Raw genomic sequence first — 17,814 nt, 5'->3', positions numbered from 1 at the left:
TCAGAGAATAAACCACAAAAGGCTGTGAGATTAAGTGCTCACAAATAATTTAAATAATGTCAATGATAGCCATACACCCCAGGGATGAATCTCAGTTAATAAATAATTTAAGCAGTCTTGACAATAAACCTCCCAATATACAACTATCTACAGATGCAGTGAAAATCAATTAATGGAAACAACTATATTTTCATGAGCTTCAGTTCTTCTAAGTATCAATTAATTAATAAAGCTCTTTATCACAGCACTGAAGTCAAAGTGCTAACCAAAAAATTTTAAAATCAAAGAGACAGAAAGGATGTTTTAAGACATTTCAGAATCCAGTTATTCTTATTTAAAGTATCTAAATTCCCAAGCAGCTTCAGAGAGATGTAGAAAGCTCACTCTCACCCTGAAAATTTACATTTAATACATATTTACTCTGAAAGAAGCATCTTGTTAATATATATTGCATCCAGTGTACCAGTTATATCCATTAAGCATAAAGAACTTGTCCAGCAGATAGAATACACTACTAATACAGAGTCAGAATTAAGGGAATCTTTATGGGCTTCAGTGTTTAATTTGAAAGTGATACCAAAGCATCTGTACCAGAGTGGACCAGTTATATAGACCAATATATTGCTCTGATAGTGTCCAAATGACTTGAGAAAGATAAAGGAAATACTGTGGATAATTTTGAAATAACACAATCCAGTTTTCAACCATTCACAGGTAATTTTAGGCAATACAGCATTAAAGTTTCTAATAACTCAAAACCCCCCAAAAACTTGATTGCATTTTTAATTTCCAAATTTTCCATTTTATAATTAATCTGCCAAAACATGTCTGACATATTTTATATATTTAATTTGTACATATAATTTTCATCTGAAAAATACCAAAATTCTATATTTTTTACTAATATTCCTGCATTAATTTATTTCCTATCTCCCACAATTCAGATGAAATTATATATTATAAAAGTGTAATGTATTTAGACATTATTAATCTTACCTTCTGACTGATAAACAGGATTTACACAACTTCTCTGAGCGTTTAGAATCTTCTGAACACTTCAGCATATTTAATTTTGCTACTGTCACAGGTTTCTCTTATTTTGGTTTTAGGTTCTCTAAGATCCATATGCTAGCTTTGTAAATTTCTTAAAATTCTTCCCATTATGTTTCCCCACCAATACAACCTACTACATTGATTATAGAGACCACAGATATCTAGTTTGGATAGAGTCCCAGAATTTTTGAGGGCTGCATTTAACTAAATAAAAGAATGATAAAATTAGCACAAACCTTTGTATATACTGAAGAGGTATGCCATTTGTATTTGCTATTGACAGCAAATGAATATATCTCAATGTTTAGACCATGCAGCTTTGGCCCATTTATTTGATATGGAGCCAAATCATTATATTTAGACAAGAAGGAGTATTCCAGCACAGTGCAGCAGAAACAAAGAGGGATTATAATTAAATAAAATTGTGGGGGGTTTGCCAAGTTTTATGGACAAAAATATGGCTCAAAATCTTTCAAGTTTCTTTAAGTTAAAATTCTTAAAATATAATAAAGAATCACAATTAAATCATGCTGGAATACACATAAGAATTTAACTAAAAGACCCACACAAATCATACCACTCTTACTGGTTGAACCGCTAACCACTAACAACTTCCTTCTGCAAATGCCGCTATTCCATTAGAACACATTTTTGCTAAACTGATCAATGGCAAATTGTTCTTTTTGTATAGTTAAATCAGGTTGGATGAAAAAAACTCTGAAGGACAGCTCACATAATTGATTAGAAGAAAGTTTTGGTTTTTTTCAAAATTTACTTAACACAGTATTCACAGAAAGTTCTCCTATCTTTTCACCATAATGTAAGACACAAATAGAGGTAAAAGTAATGGAAATGGATAAAAATTTAGTGTCATTCCCAGTCCTAGGGGCAAGAAAATGGTTTTAATCATGCTGCACTATTTATTATGTATCTTCCATCATGGAGAGAAGGATTTCTGAAAGAAAAATGTCATGGGGTGAACTGCAGCTGGAGCTAGACTGGAAAGAATATTCCTACTAACAGCTGGTTTTAATGTCATCACTCAGAACAATACATACAACGATACACTGTGTTACAGAAAGAATACATCCTGCTCTGGAGCCACAAAATTTGAAACGGTCTTTTTGAAGACTTTCTGTTTTCTGATACAATAAAGCAGCTGGGTATGGAAATATTCTTTCATATGAGTTCTTCCAAAACTGAGGTATTTTAATGCATATCAGGAAAAAGAAAGGTAAAGACTAATTTGATATCCCATTGCAGCAGCAAATTATTCTGCAATTAGATGCTATTAAATATTTACTGCATCTATATGTTTGTGGATTGGCAATAGAAACCCTTTCACACCCTATTTGGATAAATAGCAAAATCCTAAATCTCTTGCACACTTCAAGTTTTCCTTTGAGGTGGCAAAAAAGAAAATGGTATAAAAAGAACAAAAATCAAGTCTCTGTAAAGTAAGAGAATAAAATTTTTTTGGCAGCAAGCTATATGTTGCCATCAGGACTAGCAGATGAGAAAGGGAGACAGAAGTGGAGAAAATGGAAGCAAATGAGTGGTTTTGTTTAGCTTCAAATAGAACAGGAGGAATTTTTTTAAAATGCAACACTGATTACCTTCACTAGAAATGTTTTTCTATTTTTTAATCATTTATTACACTGAATAAAGCAAATAAATCTGTTCATTATGTACAAAATTGGTTTATTTTTGAAATTGCTTAATATTTTCACAAATATTTTGACTTGAACAAAGTTTAGCAAGCTATGCCAAGATGTGTGCTTTCCAAATGTACCAAAGTTAATAGAGAAATTTATTAAAAAGGCATAATACATATAATTCTCATTAAAAAGAGTTCCCAGTGCAACACAGTTAAACGTATTAAAGTATTAAATACAATCTCTTAATTATTTTCACAAAACTACAACGTTTAAGTTGTTTTTTACTGGAAAAGTAAAGACAGTAGAAATAGGAGTATTTTTTAAAAAATAATAAAATCTAGTATTTCAGATCTGATTCAGGCCAATGCTGAAATAAAATTATTGGTGTGGCTATTCAGTTGATTGTATGACAGATGATAAAATTATATTCCAATTTTGACACAGTCAGTCACCAAAATAAATTCTCCTAAAAGCAGAAGTCAGAAGAACCAGAAAAACTTTTTTAGTTTGTTTGGTGGTGAGTAAAGAGAAGAATTACTGCATGGGGTGTCTGGCTTGGAGCTGGGGTGCACACAGGATGTACCCAGCAATGAACAGAATTCTTATATTCTGTGATACAGATATAGTCACTCATATTATAGTCTGATACTTAGGGTTCTCAACTTGATCTTCCACATCCCTTATATGGGACCTATAAATACAAGGGACTTCCCAAGTCATCAAATCTAATAGCTAAATCAAAGGTAACCACGTAACAAAACTGTGCTACACATCTACTCACCATCTACAGCAAGTCACAAACCATTCCCTAATAAACTGTGTTAAACTTGCCACCTTCAATACAAAAATATTAAAAAAGTTGGCAAAACTACACAAGAAGCAGGAGCAGGAGAGATCAAGAGCATTGGTGGTGCCGACAATGTCTAGAGCACCCTAAGATATGTATATTGCTGTGTCTAACAATTAAACATTCAGAGCTGAGCAGCTTTATAATATGAAATTGAGAGATCAAAGAGTGGAGAAATTAATCTTCCACAAAAGACAGAGAGTTCTTTGTGTGATTCAACATGTATCTACATTGCATTTCCAGTGTTTCTGAAAACAACTTTAGCTTTTTTTACAGTGCTTGAACTGTATTGCATTATAGACATAACTCAAGTAAAGCACTAGCTCTTGAGCACTGGATCTCTCAAACTATGAGACTCAATTTCTTCTTAATGCAAAATAGCACAATATGCAGTCTTTAATAGAACAGGATAAAAACTATGAGCTGAAGACAACTGGTTCTTCTCAGCTTCTAAAATGGAGTAAGAGTCAAACCAAAAAGCTTTGTAGAAAATTCAGAGTAAGGTTTGCAGAAAATTCACAGGTGCATCAGGAGATAATATTACTAAATGCCTATTAAGATCTCTGTGCAGTGCTATACCACTTTCAAGCTTATATTCCTCTAGAATGTACCAGATGCATGTAAACTGTAAACAAATCAATAGTCAGATGAAGTTTTACTATTACTCCTACTATTAGCAATTTGATGAATTTTACAGAAGTATTATTTCCCATTTATCTATTAACTTACTGCCACTTACAAAAGGCACTATCATTTACATCTGCTCAATTATCAAACAATCCCATCAGTGCTCTGAGGTGTAGTATTACTTACTAGAATGGAATATGTTCTGTGTGGTCTATATATATTCCAGTCCTAACTCAAAAGTATTACAAAGGAGGTTGCAATAGTAATTTAACAAAGAAAAACTCAAATCCTGCTAAATAATATTTTCATGTGGGCTTTAAAATGCAAAACAGCCAAAAATAATTATGTTCCTTTGAATCATTGTTTTGATTTGAAAAAGGGTTTCTGTCTGACAGCATGCAGTCAAGTGTATAATGAGATCATTCTAGACAGTAATCACACCAGGATGGATGAAACTGAGTGTTGGTCAGAATGCGCACACTTTGATGAGCACTCATTTGCAAAAAATTGGCAAAAACTCCTGTGAGGGCTAATTTTTTTCAACTGCATTTTAATGAATAATAATAAAACCCAATGAAACATCAAAAAAATTTTAACACATATCAGGCAGAAGGTTTTTCTCCCAGTTTGTAGCAAAAATGGAAGCTAATCCTTCAAAAAAAGAAATTACTTTAATGCAAACAGATTTACTGGAACATAGTGGATGGGTGGAGACATGCACGTATTCTGATAATGAACTGATCCCATGGTATCAGCCATCCCCATGTGCTTTAACTTCAAATATGACAGTGTATTTTTAAGAATAACATTTCATTCTTCAGGATATTATCAGAGCATCCAGGGGAGCATATGATGAGGAGCAATTATCCTAATTATATACTAAAAACCTTTTAGAGGGATGATAAGGTTTTAAAGGAAAGTACATTAGAGCTGCAGTATGTAAGAATTGACACGACTTGTGCAACCTCAATTCAGCACATGCATTCTGAGGAAGCCTTTATGATTATAATGCTGTTTCTCCACATGACCTCTGCTGCATCAAGGTCATAAAAATGTGGGGGAAATGGACAATGGAACAAACAAAATTATGACACATTACCCTAGAAATGTGGCAGGGGCAATATTATTACAAACCGAGAGATGGAAAATATTTTCCCTAAATGTCAAACAGAAATTCACATGAAAATATTCACAAGGAATGTTAAATGAGAGTTACTAAAGCTAGAAAGTTTTAGTCAACATATCTAATTTGTATCCAAGAATTCAAAAAAGATGTGACAAGAATTCATCTCAATAAATGGTGCTGTTTCCTAATAGCACCTGGCATATTGATAAGATTTAGGAAGACTAAAAGGAAGCTAATGGGGTAACCTTGGTCATTATAGGCTTTCAGCCTGAGACCAGGAATAATGGAATCGCTGATATGGATCACCATTAATAATAAATGGAAGGTACATAAGTCATGCAAATCAGAATTGCTTCAGAAAAACTGGATCTTATTATTTAACCGGTGTTTTTAAAATAAAATGTTAAGTTTGTTGAATAGAGGTAAACACTACAAGTACATTTGGATTAAAAAATTTTATTCAAATGGTCTGTGTTTGCAGTGGAGGAAATAAAATTTTTTTTAATATTGAATTGTTCCAGATACATGTGCATGAGAAGAGTGCACTACCCAAATGGGAAAAGGTAACAGTTTAACCATCTTTATCCTGCAAATCCATTATGGGTAAAAGGAGAGTCAAAAAGCCTACATAAACCTCATTCCTTTAATGCCCTTTGTCAGGATTCTGAAAGCTGCCAGTTAAATGGGCAAGAGTCAGCCAAGAAAGCACTCTAGAAAAACAGCAATCACTGAATACTTCTGTCTGTTCCACTGTCTACTTCTCAGTTTGTGACACTGAAGTTTTATTTTAGCCCTGCAGGAAAAATTCTAATTTTGTCAAAAGTCAAGTCAAGCGAAAGAAAAAAAAAACCAACAAAACCAACCAAAAAAACCCACAGATTTTTTTTTTATTTCCAATACAGCAAAGAATTAATTTTTAAAATAGTTCTTTGGGGTTAGAGTCTACCACTCATGTGATGACAAAATTAGAGGATTTCAATTTTCTAGCTATTAATTTGAGAATTTTATGATAATAGAGGTTTGTCCAAATGCAAAATTTCCCTGTTTGAAATAGAATAACTAAGGGAACACCTATGTTAGAGGAACCTATGGTTTTATCTCATGCTGCCCAGGACTGCTTAGTAGGGAAAGCCAGTGGATGAACTCCTACTGAAACTTTTTATCATTTATTTTCCCTCATCTCTTTATTTGCTCTGTTAATACATTTATAATTAGAATAAAATCCTAATGAAAATGGTGCTTATCTTGCACAAGTCAATTTTTTTCCTCTCCCTTTCTAACTGCTAACAAAAAATCCTGATTCCCACATTGTAAAGGAAATTGAAACAATAAAGAATGGATATGTTTTCTTCTTTAAACATTAGGGAGGGAATACGTGGACTGTGGGTGCATCTCCTGACAGCAGGCTACAAACATGTCAAGAAAGAACATGAGACAGTATCTATGTACATAAAGTGAATACAGACCACCAGAGCTTGTTTCTTGGGTAATACGAGAAACCTGCCATACCTGGACAACCTAGGAACAAACTTCACTGTGGAAAGAACTTTCAGACTGTCTCACCTCCTGAACACTACCCAAATATAGCTAGAGTGGGCCACAGCTTTACATGTTGTCCCAATGTGGTTAGAAGGAGGTAATTAACAGGGCAGAAATCAGGGTTACACACCCCACCGACACATCTACAGCCACTTCCAACTACAACAGTGTAGCAAATAATTTAAGAGGCATCTTCTCCTGATTTCAGACAAAATCAAAAGGGAAATATGTGAGAATATTTCCCAGATAGTACCTCATTTTTCATTTCATAATACAAGAGACAATTTTCCCAGTCTCATATCGATCCTTAATTGACTAATTCATAATTTTAATGAAAAACCTTCTTTTGGAAGATAATTTATACAGTGAAAATCTAACCAAACTGAAATCATTGGCAAAACATTTGTTAACATCAAGGATGTTAGGAATACATGTCAGCCTCTGAGACTCAGATCACTTGAAGACCTACTCATCACAACCAGGAGATCTACATCAACTGTCTACAAAACAGTGACCAGCAGAGGACCACGGGTGAACTGTGCTCCTGTAGGAGACACAGTATTTTAAAATGTCAGTAGAAAGCATCCTAATTAAATACTATCATACAAAAAATAGGTATGAAAATAACGTTATGATGAGACAAAACCCCTAGGCTTCTCATATTTTGGGGATTTGTACTTTGAGAAAATAAAAGAAACTATAAAATTCCAGAAAATACTTTAAAAATTAAAAGAAATTATAAAATTGTAATTTCTGTAATAGAAACAGCTACAGCAGCAAATACTCTAGGCATAAATTTTGGGAATATTTTCTGGTTTTGAAGGGTGTTTAAAAAAGTACTAGCTGTACTGAAGAAAAAACCCAGCAAAATGCAAGATAGAAGAGTTATTGTATATTTCACTCTTCCATCTCTTTCTCTCTTGATTTTCATTAAAATGTCACATGAAATTATAAATATTAGCTGTAAACATATATCAATGTATTAGACAAAATAGCTTCTGATAAGTGTGCTCTATATCCTGTGGCAGTTGGAATGACAAATACAAAATGTGTCATCACTGAAAGTCAGAAGAAGGGTACTTTGGTTTCTGGTAAAGTGTTCTGGCGAAGATGTATATCTTGAAACTCTGAATGTGAGCCTTATAACACTGTAAATTAACCTGTTAAAACAAGTGAATTGATCCATTCTGTACCAAATTATCTCCATTTGGCTCAAACTTAGGTTAAAGGAAGAAAAAAGAATAGGAGAGAAAGAAAAATATTTAGGTCTTGACACTAAATTTCACTATTCCTAAGTTATTGTCTAAAAAATCAGCTGAAAAAATTTGATACTTCTCAATTTTTACTTTGAAGTAAATTTTACTAAAAAGAACATAAACAGCAAAATCAAACTATTTTTATTTAGACCAAATATAACATTTAATTGGAAAAAAGATATCTGTTCTCCAGTTCAACCACTTCAGTTGGTATAAATATTATAACCCAGATTTTTTTTCTGAAACTTTGTTGAAGAGCTCCATCTTATTCCAAGACACAATGTTAGGATATCTCTGTCTCGACTGGAATTGGCCATGAATACACTGAAGTTGGAAATAAGAAGCCTCTTAATCACTAGCACGGAAATTAGTGATTCTAATACAGACTTCTATGAAGAGTAACAGGCACAAAACCCAGATATTTTGAAGATCTTGAAAGGAGCTACAGAAAGGCTAGAACCTAACTTTTCTCCCTTTAAGGGGTGTATTGTCATCATCTCAGGGCACTGTGAGACTCTCTTGATCATTCTCTCAATGGCCTATGATACCCTTTCTGTGCTAAATGTGAAAGGGAATTACATTGTGCAAAACATCCTGAGACTCAGAAACTTCAGTTAACAAATGCTTGCTGCCTAAGAATTGCTCAGCTATTAGGTTGTTATGGAAACACAACCCTCTTTTGTCAGTGAACCAACTCCACCAAAGGAATGCAGGGCTCACGTTACAATACACACCTATGCCTGTATTCTGTAATGACAACCTCTGAGTGGCTCTTCACTTCTCACTCAACTTACAGACCAATTAAACTCTTTGGAGATAATGTCCCTTTGAGCAATAGACAAAACAATAAGGGACATGTGATTAGCACTCATATATCATCACAGAATCACAGACTACTCTGATAATTATTCCTTGGAAGAGATCCACAAAATCATCAAAATCCATCTCCTGGCCCTACATAGGACAGCCCCAAGACTCACATCATGTGCCTGAGTGTTGTTCAAGCACTGTGATGTCAAGTCAGGTCCTGAAGCACTAGTAAGTTTTAATGGCCCTGACAAGCATTCCAAGGCTCTCCATTCACATCCCTGCTGCTTAGAAAATTCAGCACTGATGGCAGGTAGGTAGTAATGATTTTGAATATGCACCAGAATATCAAAAGCCTTCATGGACAGTCAGTTGTTTCAGAAACATTTGTGTGAAATTAGGCTAAATTTCATAAAGTATTTTCAGCTGGTTCTAGACCAGCTGTTACACTGCCTCCTTTATTATACTCTTCCCTCTACACAACTAAGATGATTTTTCTTGATCATTAAATACTATTTCTTGAAAGCATTTAATCCGGGGGAGTTAGACGGTGGGTCACGTGTTTAAGTGCACTATATCCTGCTACCTCTGGTTTAAAAAGCATACTTATATGAAATACAGCTCTATTAGCAGTCCTTCTGCTTGAAGCAATTCGTGTGAGTGGCTTTCAGAAAGGTTTGTGTGTGACCCTTCAGATCAATTAGAGTTTCAAGGTGATGAAGCATTGTTGACTAAAGCTACATTCTTGAATTTCCATTCATCCAGACAATTTTTTATATCTGGCAGTGTGATGGTTCCTTCTTGTGGCCACTTTTCACTGCTTTGCTTATAGCTAGAAAATAACTACACAAAAGTGAAGGTATAAAATCATCAAGTTAGAAAATATCTATTTGGGATCTTAGTCTCAGTCTGGTAAACTGAAGTGGGCAAATATTCAGGATTACTGAAGTCAAACAGAAACTGATGATCTGACAAATAGATCATCTTCTTTACTTACCAAGCCAAGTATTAGATGATTTTGGAAACTAAGTAAAAGACGTATTTTAATGCTGATAAAAATGTTATCACACCTAGGCTATTTTTCAATTCAGGTTTCTGGAGAATAGTCTCCTAGATATCTGTGTGAGACTGCTGACACTGTGTTATACAGCTGAGGCGATCTGACACACCGACTACAATTTTTCAGGTTCATTTTCATTGTAATGACAGGAGAGGGATGCCAGGCTGAGAAAGCAAAAGAAAAACCCTAATAGTGCAAAGAATTGACCAGCTTGGGGACAGTTTGACATATTGTATTAATTCAATGTCAACTATTTTTGTATTAATTTCCCTGTTGTGATTATAAGGCTCTAAGTAGAAGGTATGAATAATTACAGATTTATCAACTGCCTGGTCCTCCTTATGAGTCACTGACATTTAAGCACAAATCAAAGTAATTTTTTTAGATAACAAAAACATCCTGACTGACAACAGCAAGAGTGCTTCAAAGTACACTTATCTGTGAGAAGGAGCAGAATAGCTGCTATCACTTTCTTTATGTTTCAGCTCCTTGCCTTATGCTTGCCTGCCTGCTATAGGCTACTGGCAACACATCACATATCTAAGGACAATTTTTATCCCTGATAGAATCCATATCTTTGATATAACTGGGTAGAATAGTTGTACAAGAGCTGTCTTCAAAATTACTGGCTTGGGAATTGCTGGCTTGGGAATTGAGAGGTCAGCATAAGTGAAGCCCCGTACTATTTGCCTTAATTCTCAGCTGGATTGTGCAGCCAGCCCTGAGTTCTGCTTTGCCACAGCTCACCTGTTTTCAGAGTTGAAGATGGCTCACTAAGGCATCCCTGACCTGCAGCCACAGTGAAGTAATATAACGAAACACAATAGGTTCTTGAACTAGAATTCTCTTATCTAATGGTGATTCTCATGCAGTTTACATAGAAAAATGTCTCTTGTCATTGAGATGCTTTATTAAAACCTTTGTTAATTTGCATAGATAAATCAGATTTTGAAAGAAGGGTGGTTGCTTTTTTCTTCCACAAGTTTGTTTGGGGGTAACAAACAGAAACAGAGCTTGAAAAGTCCTCTCTAATTCCTGATGATACTCAAGGAGACCTAAAAATAGTTAGAATACTATTTGCCATCACTCACTATTATTGAAAATGTAACATGTAAACTTCCACCTGGTGTGGAATTCATAGGTATAATTTCATTTATCATTTCTGCAGTAGAAATGATAAAAGCAGACTCAGATATAATCTTCTTACTGGGTAGGGACATGTATGTAACTACAACTGAAAAAAAAATAGCATTTATTCTGTAAAGTAGCCCAGATTTAATTCAATATTTCTCCTAAATAAAATGAATGACACTATGAGGTACAAGGATGGACTGTGGTACAGAATGTCTAAGCTGCTAAGAGTACAAGTCTATAAGGGTCTTTAACATCAGAGTCCCAAAAGCAGCCTGGTGGTACACCTAAATCAGTATTCTGGACTCCATATAAGTGACCAAAACCTCACTAAGTAAATAAACATCTTTTGAACTTCATTTATACATTTCCGAGAGGATTTGTTGCTTTAGTTCACAATATTTCATTACATCCCTAAAAGCAAAAGGACAATACCAATGCATGGCTTAAGAACTCATAAAATTTCATGACTACTTCTCAAGATTAAATATGTCACGTGAATTCTTTTTTAAATAGAAGTGTAAAAATTAAAATGAGTAGCAGAAATATCTACTTTAGGTAGATATTTAAGTTTAAGGAATAAGGATGTTGTCCTGGAATAGGACAGTACAATATTCAACAGGACAATATCCAACAGAATAATCAGTCAGACTGATTAATGAATCCATTCTTTTATATTCATTTTATGAGATGGATCAATGAAATTTTACCCCCAAATTTATATTTTACTTAATATAATAAAATGGTCTCAACGGCTGTAATATTCTATCATTATTTCTATCATGTCTTAACTATTAGTTTAAAGGTAGAAGTGCTGAGAGATGCTTATACACTCTGCCAAACTTGCCCTATCAATCTATCACAGGAACAAAGAACGCTTTAACTTGGACCGAGACACACAAGCAATCTCTTTTACTCTTAAGTCTGTCCTAATTAGAAGCAACTGCTGAAACTGTGAGCATAAACCAATAAATGCAACTATTCCTCTTCCTATATAAACCTAACTTCTTGAAAACAGAAATAAAACTCACACAACATAGGATTTCAGAAGTAGAGGTAACCAACTTTATGACTACTTTTATTTGCTTTCTATTCAGTTTTTCTCCCTGAAAACTAACAAGCCCTTATCATTTTTTGCATGAGATCTCATCCTCTGTGATTCCTTACCAGTTCAACAATAAATTTCAGAACTACAGAGCAGTCTGTTTTTTCTCCCCAGAGCCCTACATATCACATAATAAAGAAATTTGAAACAGTATTCCCAAAGCTGGCATGTCTCAGTGACACAAAAGCTGAGGGAAATTCAGGAAAAAAAGCACGCAAAATAGGATATTTCTTTTAAATAAATTCTTTATAATCATATGTAACTTATTCAAGCAATAAATCTATATGATCTAAAGTGGCAGGGTGACTTCACATACAATTATGCCTAGAGTTAAATACCTTATAACTGAGAGTGACATGATTTATTTCATTTGGTCCATTGGTAGTATAAGGTAAGAGCCAACACGATTCCAGATATGGCTTTCAAGCCAGGCCAGTTAAATAACTTCTACATTTATAGCTTAAAATGAAACCACATTTTTCTATACAGGAAAATGTTCTTCCCAATAAAATGCCAAGGGGAAAATATCATAGTGGTATATGGAAAACTAAGAGAGAAGTAATTACAGTACATTTGTATTGTCAACTTACTGATCTTGTTAGATCTTCTAAATATCATGCATGCCCTCATGAATGTCCTACACCTTCTGTGGTTATACTCTAGGCCTCTGATCTACACTATTTTAAACTTTACACAAAACATACTTCCAGATTAAGACATAGAAATGTCCTTTATAGGATCTGTGTTTCACACCGATCTTAAGGGACTTACTATGCCTCAGAAAAATGCTTGTGTTCAGTGGACAGCGCAGTTCCAAAGCCTGGTATTTTAACTAGTGAAAACTCCATCTTTAAAAAAAAAATACTAATTACAATGGGAAGCTATGTTGTTGAGCCCCATTACTAAGAAGGCAGGTAATTAACTCCCCCTTACAATTTACTGGATATATGTATGGCAGTCTTTCCACTGCAATACATATGTTTATGGTAATTATGCGAGTAGAAGTGTGAAAAGCAAAGATGATTTGTTATTTTCTTCCTCTACTGAAAAAAACCCACAATATTGTCCTGCACAGACTAACTTATTTAGATTATCAGAGCCAAAATCATCAGAGTCATGCTGAAGTTCAAGTCAGATTCTAGCCCATTCTGTGCAGCTATGCCATAAAGATGCTTTCTTTATAACCACCTTTTAGACTGCTGCTTATAATGCAGGTTCCACCAAGTCTTCCTTAGCCCAAATTTAATAGAAAGTTTGGAATTACAATCCACTCCACCTTACCTTGCAAACTCTAAAGTTGTATCTTGCTAACTGGCCCTCATATACTATGCCTGATATAGCTCTGGCACTCTTTCAGTATTAGTTCAGCTGTGAAATCAAGAAGGTTCTTCCCCTTACACAAACCAGATCAGTAACACGATGTTAGTCAACAGCCATCTGTCATCCTCGCATATTACCCAAATCATGACTCCTAATCAAGATCTCACAGGTCAGAAAGTCAATTGCCTGTTTCAAATAGGTCTCTGCTGCTGAGAACTGTCATTTGTCAAAGCAGACTCAGTCCAATTACTTAGAGCAAAATTACTATATTCTGAAATTCCTGTACCAGGTGGTGACTAATGAAGAGTTCAAACAAGGGTAATGGAAGAGATCATATCATTTTGGAGAACATAAACAGAATTCTTACAGATAATATCACACTTACAGATAATATCCAATTTAGCATAATTCTATCAGTTTTTAACTATTTTAACTCGCTGTTGTTCAAACCTATATATAACACAAACAGCAGACTGTCAAACTGTCATTTAATATTTCTCTTAATTCTCATTCACTATTTAATTTTTAAAAATGGATCAGATATTCTTTCACATCAAATGAAAATGCAGATTACTTTAAATTTTGAAGTAGTTCCATAATGTTGTTGCTAAGCAGTACTTTGAAAAAAAAGAAACAGGATGGTTAAAGGATTACTGCAAAAGGCTCGTCTACAAGAAACTGAAAATCTGGCTTTTCACAACCTTGTATTTATCTAGGAAAGTATATAAACATCTGCTTTGTTTTAATTTCTACAACATTTTGCTATTAATCTTTATTCTGATGTGAACCACTTACGGTAGCTAATGGATATACCTAACTAAAATCATACTGTGATAAACAGAGTACTGCATGCTTAAAAATAGAAACCTATATATTCTATAGATTAACACTTACACCAATGACTGTGTAAAGGATTATTTGATTTACCTGGTCTTGAGGAAGGAACTCTTGCTATCTCTAGAGAACAAGGCTTTTTGGTGACTGCTATGTCTATCGAATCACAAAGACTGCTGTTATTTTCTGAAGGAACAGCATCCAGAGGTACAGAGGGTATTGCTTCCAATGCATAACCTCTCTTCTTTGAATAAGATTCCTGAAATGCAAAAATTAAGTAGGTAAGAGAGATATTTCTCAGATGACACAGTAAAAGAACCAGGCTCAACAACTCTGGCTATCAGGGTTTAGAATTCAGGAAATTAAATAGCACATTCTGCTTAAATCCAAACTGCAACAGACCAGAATACGCTTCTTATTTCTTTAAATTTTTGTATAATACTGTTCTTGTTCAGTTTACAGAAGAACTTGATTCACCAAACTTATATTTAATGAAAACTGGATTACTGCTTTCGCCACACCTGTTTTGCTAGGTTGTAATTCAGGGGATGTCTCATTTTCTTTTTTAATTGTATCTCATGACAGCAACAATTACATTAACCACTACAATTACATTCTCTTCAGAGATGGTTTTAAAAAATGTTTATATTACATCTAAGAAAACTAAAAATATGCCTTCTACATATGGATGGCAGGATCCCTGGCTGTGAATGAAGATGAATTACTGCTCTACATTTGAGCAAAATAATGACAAAAGGTCCCATAACAGTGATACATACAGCAAATTCCACTGATTAGCAAATGTTGAGGGAGGGGAAAAAAGGAATTAGAAGTTTTGCTAGGACAGTAATCCAATCAAGCAGCCTGTTTCTAGTTTTGAACATGAATAAGAAGATAATATCCAGTTTCAGCAGTGTTTCACCGGAGATTTATATTTTTTTTAATCCCAGCAAAAAGTGATTGCATGGGCAAAGACGTATTTCCACATCTTTCTTACACTGGGCATATGATGTCTCTGAAAGTCAAGCATCAGACATAAATCACATATGATATAATAAAAGGCAAAGGGCAAGAAAGCACCCTGACAGTTAGATATTATCATAGCCCTACTCAGAAAATGATTGAAGAATGCAATGTCTAAAACAAAATGTGGAATAACAATTTCTTCACCAAGAACTGGTATTACCTAGGGGAAGCTACAGCTGTAGGCAACAGCGCCTTTTCAGATAAATGATTTATACTGTTAGGAAATAATTACATGACTCAACTGTTCATGTTTTTTTTGTTGTACTTTTTTTTCCCTGGTCATTGTGCTCATTTGATCTTTATGAGAGTTCACAGTTTGGCAATAACTCAAGGCCTCTTGAAGGATAGGGTTACGATGGCACCAAGAGCAGCTTCACTTCAAAATTTTTCATGACTTTAGTAGAGACAGATTTAAATCCCAGGTTAAACTAACAAAGAACTTGAAAATGAACACTGGGAACAGTGATCAGGGGGAAAAAAAATCATGCAAATAAAATAAAAAGAATAATATGGTGCATTTGTAATTTAAAAAAAAATAGTATGTACTAGCAAACAATACAAAATTGGTGGTCAGCATTCAAAAAATATATCTAAAAGAGGAATGTGATTGCATCCCTACCTGATTCTCCTTTTACAGTTTCTATCCAGTCAAACTATGAGCTCTCAGTAATCTCACAGATATAAACTAATAATAACTAGTTTCAGGACATAATAAGGATTATTTTGCAAGTAGGTCTCCTGCAGCTCCAAAAGTAACTTTATTAACTTCAGCCATTTCATTCCTTAAATGTCATTAATAGAAAATTATGCAGATGCATCAAAGCAGCTGAAGTGCAACTGCAGGACAGCAGAAGGAATCCTTCCAACCTTGAAAAAAATGTTTTACCCGTCCATTTAAGCCTGCTGTAAAAAGGCAGAGGCAAAAAATTTATTTACAAAAGCAATGACTAAAACAGGAGACTTCAATTTAATCCTTGTACTCTTCTAGAAACATGCATTTAAGTCAGAATGCCAAAAACCTAATTATAGTAAATCTGCCTAGAGAGGTACATGAAGAAATACTGCAGCCTTAAAATTGTCACAAAACACCAAAGTTAAATTCTGTTCAGTGCCTGAATTCAGATACATTTAAAAAACATTAACAATTTATATACAAAACATTACAATAAAGACTGGATCATCCTTTCTGTCACCCAGTATTCTGTCTGTAAAGGCAACCAACAGTGCTGACCTAGAGAACACCGAAACCAACATGAGATCAGGTCAAGCATGTGATATCTGCTTCTCCTTCTGCAACACTTTGTGGGTCTCACACTCCATAGTCCAAAGATGCTCACTTTGTTTCACACGTCTACCAATCCAACTTTTTAGAATTACCTTCTCAAGCTGCCTTTAGAGCACGTCACCTTTCATAGTTCACATGCCCCCCATTTAGTTTTTAGCTATCTCACCAAGTTTGACATGGCTGTTTTATACTTTAGATGGCAATATAGGGCTGTTCTTCACTTATCCTCTCCTTGTGATTTCACAGACATATGCACTTCCCATGTCCTCTCCTTTAGGGAATAAGAAATACTAACCTACTCATCCAGCTGTTCTGGGATTTTGACCCTTCATCCTCTCAGCCTTCAATGATGTGACAGGAATCACATTTTCTCAGAATTCCTCATTCAAGATGAGGGTTCACCAAGTAGTCATACTGACATAATGATGTTCCTTTTTCTGTATTCTACTCCTTTCCTAATTGCTCTTAACATTCAATTTGATTTTATGACTGTTATTCAACATTCTGTAATTAACATTGCATGAATATAAATGGCAGAGAAGAATAAAAATTATGGGGCTACTCAGAAAATGGTTTGAATGTAAACTACTGACAATTAAATTCTTCCTAAATATCTCTCTAATAAATAAAATATAATAATAGTATGTCCAGCAGAAGTTAAATGAGTTAGAGCCAAAAAAGAATTAAAGTTAATACTTTAGAAAGCCTTGAATTCTATCAACCATTAAGTGAAGATGATAAACCTTGTTAAAAAGTACATATGTAGCAAAAGGAAAAAAGAAAAATTCTCATTGCTGGAGAGAAGCATTGTACAGTCTTCTGGTTGTTGTAAAATGTTCTGCATTTTGCTGGTACTGAGCATTTCTAGAAATTTCTAAGATTTAAACTAATTCACCAACTTCAACTTAAGTGTTAGCAGATGTTGTAAGATTGTCTGTAAGTATCAGCATGAAGCCATGTGATTTTGTTTTTTTCTAAGATTGAAAGCTCTTGACCAACTGCAATTACAAGTAACTACAGTAATTCTACATGTCCAAGTTACTATCAACAGCATAATAAAACCTCCTAAAATACTTTTCCTTTATCTTTAGTCCTGAAATCAAAATGTAATTTTTGTTTTAAAAATAGAGGTTATTCAAT

The 17,814-nt window shown here is 34.3% G+C and overlaps 1 protein-coding gene across 5 annotated transcripts in view; it reads right to left on the bottom strand.

Moving 5' to 3' along the window:
- Positions 1-17,814, bottom strand: part of ANKS1B (ankyrin repeat and sterile alpha motif domain containing 1B) — a 412,516-nt gene that overhangs the window by 281,812 nt on the left and 112,890 nt on the right. For all 5 annotated transcript variants that reach the window (XM_088055377.1, XM_088055378.1, XM_088055379.1 and 2 more), the window contains exon 10: positions 14,457-14,622. In XM_088055377.1, coding sequence (XP_087911503.1) covers positions 14,457-14,622 — 166 coding nt within the window. The remainder of the gene's footprint in view (positions 1-14,456; positions 14,623-17,814) is intronic.

Source organism: Pseudopodoces humilis, chromosome 5, assembly GCF_049639895.1.
Source record: "Pseudopodoces humilis isolate 2021_Gansu_Grassland_sample_001 chromosome 5, ASM4963989v1, whole genome shotgun sequence".
Taxonomy (NCBI): domain Eukaryota; kingdom Metazoa; phylum Chordata; class Aves; order Passeriformes; family Paridae; genus Pseudopodoces; species Pseudopodoces humilis.
The sequence above is the reverse complement of the archived record's forward strand: the minus strand, read 5'-3'. Positions and strand labels throughout refer to the sequence as shown.